Here is a 21,866-nt window from a genome sequence, read left to right on the forward strand (position 1 = left end):
TTCTGCCACTACAGATTTCACATCAACTGCAGTGTACATATTCCAGCAATGACAGTTATATTTCAAAACACTAGCTTCTTTCATGTAACGTGTGCATAAAACTCCCTTTTTGTTGAATAAGTTTGTTCATGTTTTTTACAAGTTTTTGAATCTAGGTTTTATTACTAAGGTGAAAGAAGAAAAAAAATTGAAGACCGACGATTTAAAGCTACCATTTTACCACATCACGAAATACAAATAGATAATGAACTGAAAGGTGAATATATTAGAATGAAAAATCAAAGTTAAGTTTGTCTTATTGTGGTGGTGTGTTTGCATATCAAAATTTTACATTCAAAACCTTTTAAGGTTTCTCTCTCTCATTTTATATACATGTGTTGTTCACTACTAACTAGAATATTATGTGTCGAGGAATGAGAAGCTCTCACTCGCTTTCTCTGTAGCATGGTTAAACAGATCTTAGAGGTTTGTCTTGGTGGTGAACAACCTGATTTTGATTCTGGTGGCTGTCGAGTGGCATGTACTGAGACATGATAGCCATGATCTCCTTGTCCATATACGACTGTAAAATACACATACATGCTAATATTTGTTAGTTTATTGTAGTAAATAAAGGGTTATATTCACTACTGGTAGATACTTGCCCTTAGTCTGTATCTGTAGAATATGTAACCAGCAACTCCGACAGTCAATACCACAGCTATCACCGATAAGGTAATGAGTCGCCCCACTTTTGTATTACTCCTTTCTGTTCATCCATCCAAATATAATTTGCAGTGAGTGGTGCTCGAGTCTCTTAAAAGTGAAAAAGGGATTATCAGAGGTTAGCTTTACCAATACAAGTGTTGTGTTCCTTTATGTAGATTTTATTGTCCCCTTTACAGCTACATTGAAATCCACCCCATGTATTCTTGCAGCTGCAACCATCACATTGGCAGGCAAGGTTTTCCTTGCATTCATCCACATCTGGTATTGATTATCGGTACATGTATTATGTATATAAGCACAAGTGAGAGATGTGTGAACAATCATCCATTGATTCATTCAAAGATAACTGACACACACACACACACACACGGACTATTTTTTGTTGAAAGAAGAGAATGACCTTCACATTTACGACCATCCCCTTTAAAACCAGGAGGACACTTGCAGCCTGATTTTTCAGATTCCTGCATATAGACGGTGTGAGTCTCAGTGGTTATATTTTGAAAACTAATCGATAGTTTTCACAAGTTAATGTCGTAATAAATAGTAATGGATTACTATGCAGGCTGAGAATGTGATCCCTTCTTTGGTATCAGACCAGCAACCTCCGTTGTTTATCCAACACCTTCCAGCTCCAACACCTAAACACACAACGCGAAGGCAGTGAGAAAAGCACACATTAATGTGTGTATACGTATGTATTCGTCTCGCGTGTCTCAGGGACTTAAAAGGCTTACCTTGACAAGATGAATATCCATCTCCTTGATATTGAACACCATTCACCAAGGGGCACTCACAAACTCTCCCCCTGAATGTGTCCTGTGGTATCATCATCAAATTTTTATATATTATATCATTATTAGATTCATGTGTCTTTTAGCAAATGAAAAAGGACTAGTATTCTGATATATTATTTTTTTTTTTGCTTTTACTGACATTTTTAGGTCCATGAATATTTTAGAAAAGAAAAAAGATCCCACAAGTACATAAAAAGTGTCCGATATAAATAAACTAAATATAGAAAGGAGTACTTTAGTAAACAAAATGATCCCATATAAAAGAATGATTTCTACGGATTCTTCTTTAGCATATGGTATAAACTATTGTTCTTACACATGTTTATATCACTTGGTAGTTTTTACTCCTCTAATTAGCTTTCGTGGTGCTCGGTGATGGATCCGTCATACCTTACAAGCAGTAACATTTGATGCTGGATCCTGCCAACACCCACCATTGTTCTGGAGGCACTCATTTGTCTCAATATCTGTTCATCGCCAGCAACGGATATCATTCCTCGTAATAATAGAATCAATACACACGTATATAATTCAAACGTTGTCCCCAAAATATGTATCATCCCTTTGACATGGACCATCCCATTCAAAATCTTGGGTTTTCCCTTTACAGTTCGAATGGAACTGGACGTACGATGTAAAATAATAAATTACCTGCGCTCAAGCAAATAGGAGGATCGGTGGTCTCCTTAAACCCAGCGCATATGGCCTTCAATATTGCGCCGCTCTCCAACTTACCTTTGTTAACAATAATAATGAACTACACTTGATTAAAATAAAGAAAGAATAAGGGCAAGGAACCAGCAAGTGAGCAGACGCCCTGCTTGTATTTTTATACCTCTGTATTGAACATTATTTATGAGCATCGTTGGTAAGATTGTAACATCACCACGTGATCCGTGTCCGACCTGAAGATCTTGCTCTGCTTTCAGGATTTCATTTTCCCTGTCGGCTTCGGTGTCACCCATGCACTTGTTTATCTTCTTCATTGGGAGATCTGCGTATCATCTTTTTTCAGAAGAATGAATGTATATGATTAAGGATTATTGAATGATATTAAAATGATTTTACCGAGTGATTTGATGACTTGCTCTGCACATTCTTTGTTGTATCTCTTTTCCTTCATGGAACACCTGATATGGAAATCAGTGACATAATCCCACCACACCCATGGCCTCTTGCTCTCATTCGCAACTCTGTGCACGCAAAGCTGCCTTAAGTTCTCGAACACAACCTCTTTTCCTTCGTATCCCTCCCTGAAATCCTGCTCCGGATCGGGCGCACAGTATCTCCCTCGGTTTATGCACTGAGACTTACACTGTCTGGTCTCTAGAAAAACCTCGGGACAGTACCATGTTATGTAGTGAGGTGTGAATTGTGTGTAGCCTCCTTTCTCCAGTATTTGAGCGTGTCCTTTGAAATTCTTGACGAAATTCATCTGTTCATCGCAACGGATTCCACACTCGTCGTTGCTGTTTGTCCACAGCTCGTATTCGACCCTTTGATCTGGATGGGGCATCGACTCCGTCCAGTCTATCTTCAACACCACCTCCTCAGTACCTCTCTTCAGGGCATCCTTGAGCGTGTTGCCGAAGGACCGATCAATCAAAGCCGAAGGAATTCCAATTTTCTCTATGTATCCATCGGCATCCTTGCTCTCCTCAGGAGAATCCATGGTGATCAGAGATTCGTCTTTTGTGTCAGCGACTAAAACAGCCGCTGCCCCCGCTTGCTGCCCGTTCCACACCTTCAATGCGAAGTAGCAATCACCACGCTCGAGAAGAAGAATGGTGGGGCGAGATGAGTTAGATTTGAAGGGCTTGTTACCATCGAACGGAGAACATCCCCTGGCTTGGGATGATTCAGGATAACGGAGAGCGCCGAACATGTATCCACCGTAATCAGGAACTCCAAAGTTGGCAATAGCTGCATCGTGCTTTGACCGTAAATCGTAGGGAGACACCACGCTGACGCTGCTCTTCTCCACCACAAATCTTGCATCCACATACTGAAACACGGCCTTTGCTGACACCACCAGCATCACCAGCGTCAAGAAAGAAGCCATGTTGAATTCAAAGGCAGTGATGAATGGTGGAGGAAGAAATGCAGTATTTGTTACGGACAACGCGCGGGAGGAGGAAGACTTGGGATCATAAAAGTCTACGGACTAATATTGTATGAATCCATTTGTTTGTTTGCATGCCAGTTGACTTCACGGCGGGGCGATGACGTTAAGGAAACACGCAGCACATGTAATTAATTAGCTATGAATCGGTATACGTTTCGGACAAGACTAATTAACTGTTAATGTCATCGACTAATACATTTGTTTAAGAGTGAGATGTTCTAATCTTTATCTATAAGACGTGTCAACCTTACCGATATTCACAATAAAAAGTAATATTTTTAGCATAAAATTTTAGCATAAAAAGTAATACTTTTTCATGGATGGCCCAAATAAGAGATTTGTCTCACAAAAGACGATCCGTGAAACTGTCTCACACAAATTTTTATCATTATTTAATTGGATTGACTTGAACAAACACAAACGTATCTATGTTAAATACAGGACATATTCTAACAATTTTTAGACAAGAGTCTAACTTTAAAAAAAGACATTTAAATCATAACATCCATTCGTATTTTTTAGATTTATAACAACTTTTTTGAATTAAATTCTTATCTTGAAAACAATATAAAAACTAAAAAATGAGCAATAGTCAATATACACACACATCTATATATATTAATTGAGTGATAAGATCAACTATGTATAAAATGATCACTAAAAAACAACTCTTCTTAGAGTTTTAGAACTAAAAATACTAATTAAATTGTTCGTTGATTTTTTTTTTCTTCAATTGATAGCATAACCAATTCATTCAATATTTTCTCGTGACATGGTTAATTTGATAGAAAAGTTTTGATAGACTTTAACTTCAGAAAACTTAGTTTTGCACTTACTACTGTAATTACAAAACTAAAGATAACCAATAAGAATTTATAAGCAATGTGAGGAAATATTATCTATTTTCTTCAATTAATTTACTACAAAACCCCCATAAATAATAGACTAGATTTTTACATTGCTCCAATTACACTGCTACGTAATAGATTTATGGAATAAAAATTATTATTATTTATTTATATCGGCCCTAGAAAAAATAAATTTATATTGAGAAATAAATTATAAAAGACTTAGAAATAATAGATTTATTGAGAGTCCCATATATTATAAATAAAATTTATACTGGACACAGAAAAAATAAATTTTTGTGATAGGAAGGGAAAAAATGATCCAAGAATAATAAAATTTTTGTTAAGTCAATTTGCACTACAATATAATAATTTTTTTTAAAAAAAATTTAATGACCCCAAAAAAATAAGTCCGACTCGCCTCCAAATAGAACGGCCCTAGTTAAACCTAACATTTGAGTTCCATGTTATTCTAGAGACGTAACATTTCACCCTATCTTGTGGGGTACTTCCCCATGAGAAGATCAAATACCCAATTTTAACCACGTATATGTAGGGTCCACCAATTTTTTAAAATCAATTACTCAAATATTTGTGGAAGCACTGCCCCACAGGTAGCATCGACAGTACCGTTAAGTGTCTTTGCACACAACTGGCAACTTGTTGACTTGTTGTGGGGCTTCAATTAATGCAAACTTGATGTTAAAAATAGCATTCAATAAGTTTTTATTTGGTTTGTTAATATTTAATATTATAGGACTCAAACTTATTTAAATGTCAAGACGTGATTGTTCAAGATAATTATCATTTTTTTATCTTGTTTATGCCCATTCACGGTTTTAGTCAATCGATTTTTACTTATTTTTTTCCGACAATTTTAGTTATTTTTCAACCGAGTGCTGACGTTTCACCGGACAAGTAAACAATGTGTCGTCGCAATATCAGAATTTTCGGTGACACGTTAACGTTCTTCGTCTTCGCGTAAACACTCAAATAAAAAAGACTAAAATCGAAAAAATGTGCACATGTATTAGTGATAACTTGACCAAATTTTTTTAACAAAAAACTTACAATTTACATTACCAAAAATATATTTTTCTATACGTATGAAGCACAGATTGTGAGGAATAATCACGCCAAATTTATATTCAACGAAACCCGACTTTTGAAAATATGATTCTCAAAGTAATATTATATAGTTTTTAATCATTATTATACTATTTTTAATCTTGGTCAGACCTACTAGAAAGTATTATAAATAAAATTTATAGAATTTTAAGTTGAATTGGTAACTAGCCAAGTCTCCAAGTAAATAACAAGCTTAAAATTCAGGTACTTTATTTTAAATTATTAATAATTGTTGTATTAAAAGAAATTATTGATATAATTATCATTATTGGATATTTTGAACTTTGGTTATCAGCATATTATTTTGCCCAATCCACTTTAGTCCAATCTCGGCCCAGCCCATATATTCGGGTTACGGCCCAGACCATCCCAATCATCCTCGCTGTCTCTCCCCCGTACTCTGCGGTTGTTCAGTGTATTAGGGCTTGGGTTTCAGTCTATTCTTCTATGCTGATGCGTGTTTAGATACAGATTATTGAAAAAGGTAACCTATTTTCATCAATATATATTACATATTCGATTATTTTGTTCAAGAATCGATTTCCATTTCATGCTGTCAATAATCAACGGGGATTCATTCCCTACTGAGGACTATTGTATATAGATGTGCATACATTTTTTTCACTAAATTTTTGTGATACAAACGAGATGGCAGGCAATTCAGCACTTTTTGTTTCAACAAGTTCACAAGTGTTGTCTTTATTGGAAACAAATATTGTATATATGTATTCTTTCCTTGATTAGTGTAGATATTTAGGAGATTTGATTGTGCTTATTTATGCTAAGATCTTTGTATTAGGATGTATATAAGCATGTAATATTATCAATGAAAGGAACGCTTTTCCCATCCAAAATATTCTTGTTTTATGGTATCAGAGCAATATACATGGCTGGAAAAGATGACGACAAAAAGAAGGAAGGAGGAGACGTGTCTTCGAAGTTCACATCTCCGTTTTACCTTTCTGCCAGCGACAACCCAGGAAACATCATCACACAAGTTCAACTAAAGGGTGAGAACTATGATGAATGGGCGCGAGCTATGAAAATGGCGTTGCGGGCCAAGAAAAAGTTCGGTTTCATCGATGGTTCGGTAAAGACACCTTCCGATGACTCTGTCGAACTAGAAGATTGGTGGACGGTCAATTCTATGTTAGTGTCATGGATATTGAATACGATCGAGCCAACCCTGCGCTCAACCATAACCTACATAGAGGCTGCGAAGGAACTGTGGCAGGATATCAAGGAACAATTTTCTGTCGGAAACGGGCCGAGAATTCAACAACTCAAATGTGAGTTGGTCGAATGCAAACAACAAGGCATGTCTGTTATGAATTATTATGCCAAATTGAAAATGATCTGGGAAGAGTTGGGAAACTATGAACAATACCCAACATGTCAATGTGGAGGATGCAAGTGCAACATCGGAGGAGATCTGGATAAAAGACGTGAAGAGGAAAGACTTCATCAATTTTTGATGGGGTTGGATGACACAACTTATGGCACTGTCCGCTCAAATATTTTAAGCACTGAACCATTGCCGAACTTGAATCGAGCCTATGCTATGATCATACAAGAGGAGCGAGTACGTGATATAACTCGCGGAAAAGAACATCGAAGTGATGCCATGGCCTTTGCGATACAAACTCCTAGTCATTCTAGGGGACGAGCGGATGGCAAGGAGAAAACTGTGGCTTGCTCGAGTTGCAAGAGAACTGGTCATGATGCAGGTTCATGCTTTGAATTGATTGGTTATCCCGATTGGTGGGGAGATAGACCTAGAGGAAGAGGGCGTGGAGTGACAAGTCGTGCACAAAGTGGACAACGACCTGCTGGTAATGCAACTGGAGGGAGAGGTCGTGGAGGTCAAATTCGAGCCAATGCAGCACAAGTGACAGGACATGGAACCATAGCTCAAGGACAAATAACAGAAACAGACAAAAGTGGAATAAGTGGGCTGAGCAGTGAGCAATGGAATGTGTTGCTGAACCTCCTGAATACACAAAATGATGGAAATCAAGAAAGACTGAATGGTAAGCGTAGAACAATGGAGTGGATAATTGACACCGGACCCTCTCATCATATGACTGGAAGACTTGAGTCGATGAGTTATGTGGAGAGAGTGCCTGCATGTCCAGTTGGGCTGCCAGATGGGAAGGAGACAATAGCTGAAAAAAGCGGGACTGTGGTGTTGAATGAATATTTGAAATTGAACAATGTGTTATATGTACCCAACTTGAAGTGTAGCTTGATTTCAGTGTCACAATTGAATGAGGAGTTGAATTGTGTAGTTCAATTTAATGATAAAATATGTGTTATGCAGGACCGCAATTCGAGGATGCTGATTGGTGCGGGTGAGCAACGTGAGGGGCTTTACTACTTCAGAGGGATAGTGCCAGCAAGAGCTATGATTACAGTGACGAGGGACACCTTTGACTTGTGGCATCGAAGGTTGGGACATCCTTCTGGTAGAATATTCAGTTATTGCCAGTTGTTAAAGGAATTAGTAGTGATTGTGTTAGAACTTGTGACATTTGTCTACAAGCAAAACAATGTCGGGGAGAATTTTTCTTAAGTAATAATAAGGCAGCCACTATTTTTGAGATGATTCATTGTGATTTGTGGGGTCCTTATAGAACTCCGACCTTTTGTGGTGCACATTATTTTTTGACAATTGTTGATGACCATTCCAGAGGAGTGTGGGTCTATTTATTGAACGATAAAGTCAAGGTGGGACAAACTCTTCAAAATTTTATCACTATGATACATAGACAATTTAATAAACATGTGAAAATTGTGCGAAGTGATAATGGAACTGAGTTTACTTGTTTGAGTAAATATTTTGTGGAAAACGGGATAATACATCAAACTTCGTGTATTGGAACTCCTCAACAAAATGGAAGAGTGGAATGTAAACATCGCCACATCCTCAATGTCGCACGATCACTGCGCTTTCAAGCTAGTCTACCTATTGAGTTTTGGAGAGAGTGTGTCTTGACAGCTGCGTACATGATTAATCGTACTCCTTCTATTCTTCTAGAAGGAAAGACACCGTATGAATTGTTATTCGGTGATGCTCCTTCATATAAGAATGTCCGAGTTTTTGGTTGCTTGGCTTATGCTCATAATCAGAAACGTGGTGGTGATAAATTCGCTAGTCGAAGTAGGAAATGCGTCTTTGTTGGATACCCATTTGGGAAGAAAGGATGGAGCTTGTATGATCTTGATTCAAAGGAGTTCTTTAGTTTCGAGAGACGTTGTATTCGTTGAAAAAGAGTTCCCTTACGAGAATAAGGTTTCACATGACAAATTCAACGACAATAGGACGGATGGTTATTTTGGTGAAGAAGAAATGCCCTCAGGGACGACCGAACAAGGAAAAGATTCTAGTGAAAATGGAGACATAACAAGAGAACAACTTGATGGAGTCCAAACTGTCGAAATAACAGAAGTTAGGGGGGCATTAACGAAGATATCAACAACAAAACCGAAGAACCATTGGGGCGTGGTCACAGACAGCGACGAGAATCCACTCGCCTACATGATTATGTCTTGCACATAGTTCAGAAGTCCGCTTCGTCCTTGAACCCCTCTCCAAGCTCACCTGACCACATGCATTCCTCAGGTAGTCTCTATTCCATTGAACATTACGTGAACTGTGATAAATTCTCTGTGGCACATCGTGCTTTCTTGGCAGCTGTAACTAGGGGTGTGGAACCAAGTTCGTTTGGTACAGCAGTGCAAGATGAGAAATGGAGGGACGCGATGCAGAAAGAAATACAAGCTTTGGAGGATAATGTGACATGAACTGTAGTGCCTTTGCCACATGGAAAAAGAGCCATCAATTGTAAGTGGGTGTACAAGATCAAATACAATGTTGATGGCACTGTCGAGCGCTACAAGGCCAGACTGGTGATTCTAGGAAATCGACAACTTAAAGGGATCGACTATCATGAGACGTTTGCACCGGTGGCAAAAATGGTTACAATCCGTGCTTTTCTGGCAGTGGCAGCAACTAAAGATTGGAAAATTCATCAAATGGATGTACATAATGCTTTCTTACATGGGGATTTGAATAAAGAAGTGTACATGAGTATGCCTCCTGGTTTCGATTCGGGGAAACCAGGGATGGTTTGTCGTCTAAATAAGTCGTTGTACGGATTACGACAGGCTCCTAGATGTTGGTTCGCAAAATTGGCCGCTGCTTTGAAGCATTATGGGTTCAACCAATCCTACTCCGACTACTCTCTTTTCACTTTGAGAAGGGACAAGATCCAACTCCATGTTCTCGTGTATGTCGATGACCTTATTGTCTCGGGAAACGATCATGAAGCCATTAGAAGTTTCAAAGCATACTTGAGCAAATGTTTTCATATGAAGGACTTGGGAACATTGAAATATTTCTTGGGGATCGAAGTGGCTAGAAATTCTGAAGGTATCTTCTTATGTCAACGAAAATACGCATTAGATATTATATCTGAGGTCGGATTACTTGGTGCAAAGCCTGCCTCTATCCCACTCGAGCAAAATCATAACTTGGCATTGGTCACTGGAGCTCCTCTCGCCAATCCTGAAGCTTACAGACGGTTGGTGGGACGGCTTATTTATCTCTCGGTTACACGTCCTGAGTTAGCCTATTGTGTTCATGTGTTAGCTCAACTTCATGCAACATCCACGAGAACCGCATTGGGAGGCTGCGCTGCGCGTTGTTCGTTACTTGAAGGGGAAGCCTGGGCAAGGAATTATGTTGCGATCCGACAGTGATTTGCGTTTGTATGCTTGGTGCGACTCTGATTGGGCTGGTTGCCCGCTTACGCGTCGTTCTTTGACTGGATGGTTCATTCTTCTTGGGAATTCACCGATCTCTTGGAAGACTAAGAAACAACATATAGTATCACGATCTTCGGCTGAGGCGGAGTATCGTTCGATGGCTGCAACTACGTGTGAACTGAAATGGCTACAAGAGCTTCTTTTAGCGCTCAATGTGGATCATCCGACTCCTATTAATTTATATTGTGACAGTCAAGCTGCATTACATATCGCGGCCAACCCGGTGTTTCATGAGCGAACAAAACACATCGAGATCGGTTGCCACTTTGTACGAGATGCCATACACAATGGCATGATCAAGCCAGCACATGTCAAGACCTCCGAACAACTCGCTGATTTGTTTACAAAAGCGCTAGGAAAACACTCATTCGACCATTTACTTCGCAAGTTGGGCATTCACAATTTGCATGCTCCAACTTGAGGGGGGTATTGGAAACAAATATTGTATATATGTATTCTTTCCTTGATTAGTGTAGATATTTAGGAGATTTGATTGTGCTTATTTATGCTAAGATCTTTGTATTAGGATGTATATAAGCATGTAATATTATCAATGAAAGCAACGCTTTTACCATCCAAAATATTCTTGTTTTAGTCTTTATGTTCGATTATCACCCACGCTTTAGGGGACAGTTCATTGAATCTGGTCCCCTCTTCAACAGCTAATCTGAGGCACAAGAGCGAGAAACCATTTGTTATAAAAGGTTCTGCCGACGAACATAATGTGTCGTCTTCTGAATCAAAGAGCCCTCTCTCAGTGGTCATCAACTTCACCCGGGCAAACTTTCAGACCCTTGAGAGTGATTTCGGTTTCGGTAGTAAAAGCATATGAGAAGGTGGTGTTCGGTTGTTTCTTGTTTCGGGGACGGTTCTATTGGTGCTTAGCTTGGCTTGGTTAAAGGGGTTTCAATTACGATCTAGACATCTAGTTCAGGAAGTATTTGGCTGTTTTTGAGTTTGATCAGGCTAGTGGCATTTGCACTGGAACGTATGTTAGGATTCGAGGGATAAATGTTGGCACAGTGGTGTTTGTCAATCCATCCTTGTGGAGTATTGAAGCTGTGGTTGAAGTGAGGTAACCTTTCTACTTATTCCACTCCTGGGGCTTCAATGCTAGCAGTGATATGATTATTTGTAGTTTTCCTATCTTACTTTTAAAAAACAAAAAAAATTCAGGTTGAAGATGATAAAGTTGTAATACCATGGAATTCATTGATTGAAGTCAATCAATCTGGTCTGTTGATGGAAACTATTATTGATATCACCCTACGAGAACCCATTCCGACACCTTCTGTCGGGCCTCTATTCGGTTGTGTTAAAAGAGGGATTAATTGTATGTGATAGACAAATGATGAAGGGGCACCAAGGGGTGGGTTTGGACGTACTGGTTGGAATCTTTACTCGCATTCGTGAAATGGAAGACATTGGCGTAACAAATATCTATACCTTAGCTGAGCGAGTTTCTGCTGTGAGAAGCACGATTACTGCTTACAAAGGTTTGGTCTGCCCAATCTTATGTTATTTAATGCCATTGTTTTTCTCTGGGATTGTCTGTTTTTAGTTATATTTATTGTATATTTAGTCATAAAATTGTCTTGAACTTTTCCCCAGTATAAGTAAAATTTTTCCACAGTACAAGTGATCGCACTCCACAAATTAAGTCATCATTGAGCATTTCTGTTATTTCCATATATAAAATGAAAGTGCAGGCATTTTCCCGGCGTTACTCTGATGCTATATTCGAGGCATTCAGATGTGGCCTTTTCAACTTCATTACTATATGAAGCGATATTAGAAATATATCCATGGCAAAGTTTTGCTTTCTCATTGTTTTCCTTGTTCCTTAAGAGTTATAATGTTGTGACTACTTATGCAACATAAACCTGAATTTAACTTCATCAACAATGTCCATGAATCCGCATTTTTACATTATATCCATCTGATAATTGGAGTACCAAGTTGCTAAATTTTCGGCCAAAATAGCATGTTATCATTTGATGCATTGACTTCAATCACATTTACCATTGTTTTGTGATAATTGACTAATGGAGCTTTATGTTCATCTGCAGAATGGTGCATTCATCGATTGTGACTCCGGAAAACAAGGAACCAATTCAGATGTCTATTTATACCTTAATTTTCACTCTAAAGAACCTTGAGGTAGGAGGATCAAGCGGTTGTTAATCCTCTTAGTAACAGGCAATATTTAAATGTTGCCAGATTTCATATCCTCTTCATTATCAATCAATAAGCAGAATATAAGCTCGGATATATTGGGATTCACTGAAGATCATGAAGCCACGAGAAGGAACTTGAAGTTGCTCATTAAGTCCCTCAGCAGGCTGCTGTGAGCCACGAAAAGAGAAACAAAAATGACCAACATAATTTTTTTGATTCCAAAGTTATTTTCTGGGAATTACAGTAACGATCATACCGGTGATCAATTTTCAAATATCATCGGATAGATCGAGAATACGTTGCTTTTGAATACAGTCGATTTGATTAAGTCGTGAACTTTAAGTAGGATTTTTTTCCAAATAAATTGAGGTTCTTTTTGGAGAAAAGTTGACTGATCAACTCACAAGAATTATTGGGCATGGCAGTTTTGCGTGTCTGTGCTTATGGGTGAAGTAGTGAACACATGAAGGTAGATTAAGAGTTTATTGTAAACCTAACTCAGAGCAACATAGGGTTGGCTTTTAACACAAAATTGAGCAACTTTTTATTCAAATTTGTTCTTGATTTGAAACAATCTAATAAATTTTATTTAAAAAAGGCTCAAATAATACTTTAAGCTTATTTTCTTTTAAAATTAAATGAGGTAAATGTTTTCTTTTATGACAAAAAAAAAAAAAAAAAAAGAGAATCACAATATGGTAGGAGCCATGGTGATATTGGTTTAACAGCCGTGGAAGTTTTAATTATAGAAGCACAAGTGTATATTTATATTATATTTTAAGTGTGAAACTTTTAGATTAATTACCTACGAAGACACTAAAATATATAATTTCATAATTATATTTTTTTACCCTATTAAAATCTCTTCCACTTACTCCATATTTTACATAGAAAAAAATCTAAACAAAAATTCTCTTTTAAATCGACAACTCGAACAACTCTTCTAAATTGAAAATAACTACGTGTTAATTGTTTAGTATTATTTGTTCAAATTACAAAAAAATAATAACACATGTAACTTGTGTGCATCTTTTACTGGTTATTATAATAATTACTAAAGTTTACATATAAATTAAATTAATGATGATGAAAAAATATAAAACTAATTGTTTGAGCTGCAGACTTCATTATACCAGTTCATATTAACAAAAATTCAATTTAAATGAATGCTCCAAATTTCGCAATTAAAAAAATACCCAAACTTAGAATATGTAATTTCATTAGCCTAAACAGGTTGTGTGACCATCTCTATTGGAGAGAGTTGTAAAATAGAATCAACACAACAGAGATACCGATAATGACGGGAAACGCCGTAACCAAGTAAAGAGCTCCGTAGCCCTGCGACAAGTACATGGGCATCACTGCAGATTCCAGTTAGATTGGAGAATTATTGTAAAAAAATTCGTGGGTAAGGCATTGATATACTATTAAAACACAGATATGAGATGTTTATGGCAAATTGTTTGAGACTAGCGATGTTCATGGAATTGACCCAACAATCATCACCATGCAATGGACCAGAAATATTCTGTGCAGCAGCGACAGCCTAGCCCACATGGGCCAGATGTTTTAATATTGAGTTAGGAAAAACCTACCACTGCAGGTGGCACTTCCAAATCATCTGTTTCAGCATTTTCAAACTCAGCAGCTGAATCCCAATCTATATTTAGCCTCTTAGAAGCCTCTTTCACATTCACACCAGTATCTGTAACTTTTGCATATAAAGATTTGCTGGGTTTTTTCTTTGGCGCTTCAACCTACCAAAAAATAATGGAAAATGAAATCAATATCTACTACTACTAAACTATTTGTAATTGATCCAACTCATGGTTTTAAGACCACTCCAAGATGTAAGAATATGATTAGAAGCAGTCAAGACTGATTTTGAGAATTTCTTTTAACACAGTTATCATCCAAAACAATGGGAAAATATAAAATAATATATAACATGATATGTACTGAATACAGTAGTAACTAGTGTTGAGATCATGGGAGGAGATACAGGACTTTATCTACATTTGAAATCAAGTCTAGAAAAAGAATAAAATATTTTATCAGATGTCGCAAACATGATTATAACTGAAAAGATGAAATGGAACATAAACTGGATCTTAAGTGAGCGACAGATTTTACCTCAGAAGTTCAAAGGGAAATTTCAGGTGGCTATTCTATATAGCAGTGGCTGTTTGACCATTAAAATGCAAAATATAAAGGAAAGTAAGTCGGATGAGAAACAAAAGAATAATTAGGCAGCCGCAGTCGAATTTAGATTAGGGGCAAAATAATGATATCAACCTGTCAATGCAACTGTTAAGGTTCGAGGAAGTGGATAGAGATACAAATTATAGACGATATTAATTTGATGGGAAATGACTAAGCATATTCAAACATATATTAAATGGAGAATGGATAGATATACGTAGTCAACCACAAGTTATAGAGATTGAGAGTGTATGATGATAATAGTGAAGCTTCTACCATAGATTGACAAATTTAGGTACAACAGAAGACGTAACTGTTGCACGTCTAATTACCTCCAAATCAGGCCACTGAATCATTTCCTCAGCTAGCATTTGCAAGGCAAGACTATTTTTTGGAATTTTTCCTTCATTTACCTATTATACAATTAAATCCGTGTAAAGTCTAAAACTCAGGCATATGCACAACTCAAGTACAGAGGATTACCAATTCATATGACCTTCCATGATCCATAAATGCATAAAAGGGTTGGTAAAAAAAATGAAAGAATTTGATAACCCAAGCACAATTGATCTACCTTCTTAGGCTGGTTGCACAACCATTTATAGTGTGCAACTCAAACAAGTTAAACAACTTCCTCTACATGTGCACTAATGTCAAGAAAAGGAAGCAAGGATAATAGATGCATAAATATGGTTTTTGTTTGTTGACATAAGGATGCTAACTTTCAAGTGAAAACTGCGTTAATGCCTATGAATCATATGATCTAAAAGAAATTAAAGAAAAGAGAGAGAATACGCTTCAGACAACTTTCCTGCATTACCAAAAATAACAAAACATTATTTCATTGTCACAGAAATTTCGTACATTAAAATATATGAACGAAACTCCTAAACCACCTGCAGCAAGATTTTCTGCATGGATGAGCATGGGTTTTGCTTCATGACAGATGAAAATAAGCTAGCTAGCCCATTTGACCGGAAAGGATAACAAACGCAAGATATACATCCACTTCATCATGGAAGAGATAGGGAAGCCGTTGGTAATGTTAGGTGACAAGGGCCACATTTATTTAATGGGATGTCGGATGAATACAAATTGGTTTTGCCAATTTGTTGCAATTGTCAAATTTGATTGGCGATGGCAAGAGGCCGAATGGAAATTTCATGCACGGGGAGCTCTATAAATAGAGCTCCCTCCATCTCAGTTTATGTATCCCTGATCATAAGCTCTTTAGTATTATAAAATAAAGAGCAAAGAAAAAAAGAGAGTTTTTTCTTGTGTGAGTTAGAGAAAATATTTTCTCGGTTATACTCGGGTTGGGAGTGTGAGATATTTAGTGTATTGTTGTATACACTTGTTGTAATATTTCTTCCAATTATAAAAGATCTGCAGTAGCTCCGTGGACGTAGCCTATTTCTGGGTGAACCACGTAAATCTTGTGTTCTTGTTGATTATTTTATTCCGCAATTTTTTGAGTACTATTATCATCGTGATCGGCATCGCTTCGGGGTAATTTCCCAACAACTGGTATCAGAGCCATGTTGTGAAAATTCTTAAAAATTCTGAGTATGCTCTGTGGTTGCAGCTTTGTCTGATCTTCCACATCAGAAAAGATTTTTTAGATTTTTTGCTAAGGCTAGAGAAGCGATGGCCGGAGATGATGGATCGGGACCGGGAATCAACAAGTTCGACGGAACAGATTTTTCGTTCTGGCGGTTACAGATAAGAGATTATTTGTACAGTAAGAAGCTGTATCAACCTCTATCAGGAAAGAAACCAGAAAAGATGGAGGATGATGATTGGGAGCTCCTTGACCGACAGGTGTTAGGTGTGATACGACTGACCCTAACGAAGAATGTGGCACATAACGTGGCGGAGGCAAAAACCACAGAAGAGATGATTTCCATTTTATCGGACATGTACGAGAAGCCATCAGCAAACAACAAAGTACATCTCATGAAGAAGTTATTCAACTTGAAGATGGGAGAAGGTGCTTCGGTGGCAAAACACATAAATGAATTCAACACGATTGTCTCTCAGCTGACATCGGTGGACATCAAATTTGATGATGAGATTCGGGCACTTATTCTTCTGGCGTCTTTACCAGACAATTGGGAACCGATGCGGGCAACGGTTAGCAACTCTGTTGGAAAAGGGAAACTACAACTCAATGATGTTAGAGATCAAATCCTTGCTGAAGAAGTTCGCAGGAAAGACTCGGGTAAAGCAACATCGTCGAGATCTGCTCTAAATCTTGATAACAGAGGAAGAGGCAGGAGTGGTGAAAGGAGTTCCAACCGATGGCGCGGTAGATCCAAATCAAGAAATGGAAAAGACAAAAACAACTTTGAAAAGAATTTGGAAGTGCTGGAGCTGTGGTGAGACTGGTCACCTGAAAAAGAACTGCAGATCAACGAAAAATAATGCCAATGCTGTCACTGAGGAAGTACATGATGCTCTGCTATTATCCATGGAAAGCCATGTTGATTCTTGGGTTATGGACTCGGGAGCTTCGTTTCATACCACTGGTGATCGCGATGTATTTGATAATTACATCGCTGGCAATTACGGAAAAGTTTTCCTGGCTGATGGAAAACCCTTGGAAATTGTTGGTATGGGTGATGTACGGATGAAGATATCAAATGGATCTGTCTGGAAAATCAACAAAGTCAGGCATGTACCAAAATTGACACGCAATCAGATCTCGGTGGGACAGCTCGATGATGAAGGCCACAATGTGACCTTCGGTGATGGTTCCTGGAAAGTGAACAAAGGAGCCATGATCGTTGCTCGAGGAAAGAAAACTGGAACACTGTATATGACTTCCAGTTGCAGAGACACATTAGCAGCTGTGGATGCTGGAGCCAATTCAAGTCTATGGCATTATAGACTTGGACATATGAGTGAGAAGGGAATGAAGATGTTGGGGTCAAAAGGAAAGCTACCAGAATTAAAGACTGTTGAACACCAACTATGTGAAAGCTGTATCTTTGGAAAGCAGAAGAAGGTGAGCTTTTCAAAAGGCGGTAGAGAACCGAAAGCAGCAAAGTTGGAGCTGGTTCATACTGATGTATGGGGACCATCTCCTGTGACATCCCTTGAAGGCTCGAGATACTATGTCACATTCATTGACGATTCGAGTAGAAAAGTTCGGGTTTATTTTCTGAAAAATAAATCTGATGTTTACGAGACCTTTAAAAGGTGGAAAGCTATGGTGGAAAATGAGACCAACTTGAAGGTGAAGTGCTTACGGTCTGATAATGGTGGAGAACATGAAGATGACGAGTTCAAGAAATATTGTGCACAGAACGGGATCAAGATGGAGAAAACCATTCCTGGTACACCTCAACAGAATGGTGTAGCTGAAAGGATGAACAGGACCCTGAATGAACGAGCAATGAGCATGAGATTGCATTCTGGATTGCCAAAATCATTCTGGGCTGATGCTGTTAACACTGCAGCATATTTGATCAACAGAGGACCTTCGATATCGCTTGACTGCAAAATACCCGAAGAGGTTTGGAGCGGCAAAGAAGTAAACCTTTCTTTCTTGAAAGTGTTTGGATGTCTATCCTATGTTCATATTGATTCAGCAAGCAGAACAAAACTTGATCCGAAATCAAAAAAGTGCTTCTTTATTGGTTATGGAGATAATGAGTTTGGTTATCGTTTCTGGGATGACCAAAATCGGACAAGTCAAACATTGGAGCTGGAGATGAATGTCCTGAAGTCAAGAAGACTGATGAAGTGCCATTGACATATATTCCTGTGAATGAATCGAAAACCAGTAACCAGGAAAATAAAGAAGAAACTGTACAAGATGATGACTCACAAACTCCGGTGATTGAACTCAGGAGATCTTTGAGAACCATCAGACCACCTGAGAGATACTCCCCTGCACTTCACTATATTTTGCTGACAGACAAAGGTGAACCGGAGACCTACGAAGAGGCAATGCAAAATAATGATTCAACCAAGTGGGAGTTGGTCATGGAAGATGAGATGGATTCACTGTCATCCAATCAGACGTGGGAGTTGACAGAACTTCCGCAAGGCAAAAAGACGTTACATAACAAGTGGGTGTACCGGTTAAAAGAAGAGCATGATGGTAGCAAGCGGTACAAGGCAAAACTTGTTGTAAAAGGCTTCCAACAACGGGAAGGAATTGATTACACAGAGATTTTCTCTCCGGTTGTTAAATTAACCACTATCAGGACAGTACTTAGACTAGTGGCGAAGGAAGACTTACATTTGGAGCAGTTGGATGTAAAGACTGCGTTTCTTCACGGTGACCTGGATGAAGAAATTTATATGAAGCAGCCACAGGGTTTTGAAGTACGGGGAAAAGAGAGAATGGTGTGCAAACTTCAGAAGAGCTTGTACGCTCTCAAACAAGCTCCAAGACAGTGGCACAAGAAGTTTGACGGATTCATGAGTAATAATGGTTTCCTAAGGTGTCAAGCTGATCACTGCTGTTATGTGAAAAAGTTTGACGGTTCTTATATCATACTACTGCTATATGTAGATGATATGCTGATAGCTGGAGCTTGTCTGGAAGAAATTGATAAACTGAAAAAAGATTTATCAAAGGAATTTGCCATGAAGGATTTGGGTGCTGCAAAGCAAATCCTTGGAATGAGGATCTTAAGAGACCGGGTGAATGGATTCTTGAAGTTATCACAAGAAGAGTACGTGAAAAAGGTGGTTAGCAGATTTAATATGGATGAAGCTAAATCTGTGAGTACTCCTTTGGCTAGCCATTTCAAACTAACCAAAGCACAATCACCATCGACGGAGCAGGAGAAGGCTTATATGAATAAGGTTCCTTATGCTTCTGCTGTCGGAAGCCTCATGTATGCAATGGTGTGTACAAGACCAGACATAGCACATGCAGTGGGAGTTGTGAGCAAGTTTATGAGTAATCCAGGAAAGCAACACTGGGAAGCAGTTAAGTGGATTCTCAAGGTATTTGAAAGGTACTGCTAGTTGTTCTTTATGCTTCAGGAGGTCAAAATTGGGCTTACAGGGTTTTGTCGATGCCGATATGGGTGGTGACCTGGATGGCAGGAAAAGTACTACTGGATATGTGTTCACATTAGGTGGTACAGTTGTAAGCTGGGTGTCTAAGCTGCAAAAGATTGTTGCGCTTTCGACTACTGAGGCTGAGTATGTAGCAGTTACAGAAGCTAGCAAGGAGATGATATGGTTGAGATCATTTCTGGAAGAATTGGGTCAGAAGCTTGAAGATAGCACGTTACACTATGACAGTCATAGTGCTATTCATTTAGCAAAAAATCCTGTTTATCATGCTAGGACAAAGCATGTACAGGTTAGGTACCATTTCATCAGATCAGTGCTGGAAGATGGAGTCTTAATGCTGGAGAAGATTCCTGGAAGTAAAAATCCAGCTGATATGCTCACAAAGACGGTAACCATTGACAAACTGAAGTTGTGTTCAACCTCAGTTGGACTGCAAGTATAAATGAAGAGATCTGAGCTGCTGCAATGATGGTGTGAAGACATGATTGAAATCAAGTCTTCAAGTGGGAGAATTGTTAGGTGACAATGGCCACATTTATTTAATGGGATGTCGGATGAATACAAATTGGTTTTGCCAATTTGTTGCAATTGTCAAATTTGATTGGCGATGGCAAGAAGCCGAATGGAAATTTCATGCACGGGGAGCTCTATAAATAGAGCTCCCTCCATCTCAGTTTATGTATCCCTGATCATAAGCTCTTTAGTATTATAAAATAAAGAGCAAAGAAAAAAAGAGAGTTTTTTCTTGTGTGAGTTAGAGAAAATATTTTCTCGGTTACACTAGGGTTGGGAGTGTGAGATATTTAGTGTATTGTTGTATACACTTGTTGTAATATTTCTTCCAATTGTAAAAGATCTGCAGTAGCTCCGTGGACGTAGCCTATTTTTGGGTGAACCACGTAAATCTTGTGTTCTTGTTGATTATTTTATTCTGCAATTTTTTGAGTACTATTATCATCGTGATCGGCATCGCTTCGGGGTAATTTCCCAACAGTTAATACCCGGACATAGCAATTCAAAGGGGAAGATACCTGTACTAAAGCATCTGCCAGATCATCCCTGGTCGGAGCGTTTTCGTCGTCAATGCCCAGCAGACGCCTCCGCTCAACATCTCTGGGATCTTCTATCATAATAGTCAATTTAACCTTTAAAAGTAACACCATTTCTGATTAAAAAAATGTTAGAAATCGACTGAGCAAGAAGAGGAAGAGGATTCAGACGCAAACTTCAGGAGCCAATAAACCAAGATTTTGGAAATAATAATTAACATTGAGAAGACGAAATGAAGCAACCACGATTATAATTACAAGGGTAATTAACTAAAAAAGAAGAGGAAAAGAAATCCAACCTCGTTGAAGAGCATGTCCCTGTTTTTCTTCAGAAGCTCCAAAATCTAGATAAAGAATTTCAAATAACAGGTACGCAGAACGCAAAACAAGTAAACATTTGTTTGAAAGTAATCAATGCGAAAGAAGAATTTCCGCAACTGATTTAATTTTGGAGACATATTCAAGGTCCTGAGGATCTGGGTCACCATCTTCTTCGGTTTGTTCTTCGGCTGTTACAGGAGTGGATAAGGTATCTTCCTTGTTGACGAATACCAACCAAGAAATGGAGCGATTTATGCGCCTCGAGCCACCTATGCTTCTGGTGAAGGGGAGGTTAAACAAACACACGGGCGGCGAGCTTCTTTGGTTGAAACATGGTGGCACCGTCAGCCACGGCGGACGCGACATACCGTAAACCCCCATTGACAGCCTTAAATACGAGAGAGATCGCGAATACACTGCGTATGGATATGATACTTTCCTTTTTCATATTGCGTGTTTTTGTCATCACGTTTAGCTTTAGAATTACCATTGTCGAATTAAACCCAATTGCAGGATTCACCGAGAGTCGAATCAATTTTAGAAAATGGATTATTTGAAGTTTTGTCGCTTTTGAAGAAACTAATCTGTGGCCGCTTTCGCTTTTGAAGAAACAGAATCTCACACGCAATTCCTGTAGATTTTT

At 38.4% G+C, this 21,866-nt stretch overlaps 3 protein-coding genes across 4 annotated transcripts; 1 reads left to right on the forward strand and 2 right to left on the reverse strand.

Moving 5' to 3' along the window:
- Nucleotides 1-200: 200 nt before the first annotated feature.
- LOC142523256 (vacuolar-sorting receptor 6-like) lies at nucleotides 201-3,712 on the reverse strand. Its single transcript, XM_075626985.1, has 10 exons — nucleotides 2,574-3,712; nucleotides 2,341-2,499; nucleotides 2,157-2,240; nucleotides 1,896-1,972; nucleotides 1,446-1,527; nucleotides 1,267-1,349; nucleotides 1,109-1,172; nucleotides 835-966; nucleotides 645-748; nucleotides 201-562 (listed from the first exon to the last, which is right to left on the reverse strand). Exons 1-10 carry the CDS (start codon nucleotides 3,565-3,567, stop codon nucleotides 449-451), a joined length of 1,893 nt encoding a protein of 630 aa, XP_075483100.1. The 5' UTR covers nucleotides 3,568-3,712; the 3' UTR covers nucleotides 201-448.
- Nucleotides 3,713-6,492: 2,780 nt separating this feature from the next.
- LOC142522075 (uncharacterized) lies at nucleotides 6,493-8,178 on the forward strand. The gene has a single exon (XM_075625237.1). It carries the CDS (start codon nucleotides 6,493-6,495, stop codon nucleotides 8,176-8,178), a length of 1,686 nt encoding a protein of 561 aa, XP_075481352.1.
- Nucleotides 8,179-13,738: 5,560 nt separating this feature from the next.
- LOC142522477 (ycf3-interacting protein 1, chloroplastic-like) lies at nucleotides 13,739-21,730 on the reverse strand. 2 transcript variants are annotated; one of them, XM_075625901.1, is made up of 6 exons: nucleotides 21,341-21,717; nucleotides 21,202-21,246; nucleotides 20,885-20,998; nucleotides 15,146-15,226; nucleotides 14,207-14,368; nucleotides 13,739-13,949 (listed from the first exon to the last, which is right to left on the reverse strand). In XM_075625901.1, exons 1-6 carry the CDS (start codon nucleotides 21,602-21,604, stop codon nucleotides 13,860-13,862), a joined length of 756 nt encoding a protein of 251 aa, XP_075482016.1. In that variant the 5' UTR covers nucleotides 21,605-21,717; the 3' UTR covers nucleotides 13,739-13,859. The 2 variants fall into 2 exon arrangements, with proteins under 2 accessions (XP_075482016.1, XP_075482017.1); XM_075625902.1 differs by lacking the exon at nucleotides 15,146-15,226 and having other exon boundaries at nucleotides 21,341-21,730.
- Between the last annotated feature and the right edge of the window lie 136 nt (nucleotides 21,731-21,866).

This window comes from Primulina tabacum, chromosome 13 (genome assembly GCF_025594145.1).
Source record: "Primulina tabacum isolate GXHZ01 chromosome 13, ASM2559414v2, whole genome shotgun sequence".
Taxonomy (NCBI): domain Eukaryota; kingdom Viridiplantae; phylum Streptophyta; class Magnoliopsida; order Lamiales; family Gesneriaceae; genus Primulina; species Primulina tabacum.

What these genes read in the sequence shown, in the direction of transcription:
- LOC142523256 (XM_075626985.1), bottom strand. Translation starts at nt 3,567, where the DNA reads ATGGCTTCTTTCTTGACGCTGGTGATGCTGGTGGTGTCAGCAAAGGCC. An exon ending in CAAATGTTACTGCTTGTAAG is followed by an intron (nt 1,528 to 1,895) that starts GTATGACGGATC and finishes ATGATACCACAG; the next exon opens with GACACATTCAGGGGGAGAGT. An exon ending in TGGATATTCATCTTGTCAAG is followed by an intron (nt 1,350 to 1,445) that starts GTAAGCCTTTTA and finishes TTGTGTGTTTAG; the next exon opens with GTGTTGGAGCTGGAAGGTGT.
- LOC142522075 (XM_075625237.1), top strand. Translation starts at nt 6,493, where the DNA reads ATGGCTGGAAAAGATGACGACAAAAAGAAGGAAGGAGGAGACGTGTCT.
- LOC142522477 (XM_075625901.1), bottom strand. Translation starts at nt 21,604, where the DNA reads ATGGGGGTTTACGGTATGTCGCGTCCGCCGTGGCTGACGGTGCCACCA. An exon ending in GGGACATGCTCTTCAACGAG is followed by an intron (nt 20,999 to 21,201) that starts GTTGGATTTCTT and finishes TTACTTTTAAAG; the next exon opens with GTTAAATTGACTATTATGAT. An exon ending in TGGCAGATGCTTTAGTACAG is followed by an intron (nt 15,227 to 20,884) that starts GTATCTTCCCCT and finishes ATTGTATAATAG; the next exon opens with GTAAATGAAGGAAAAATTCC.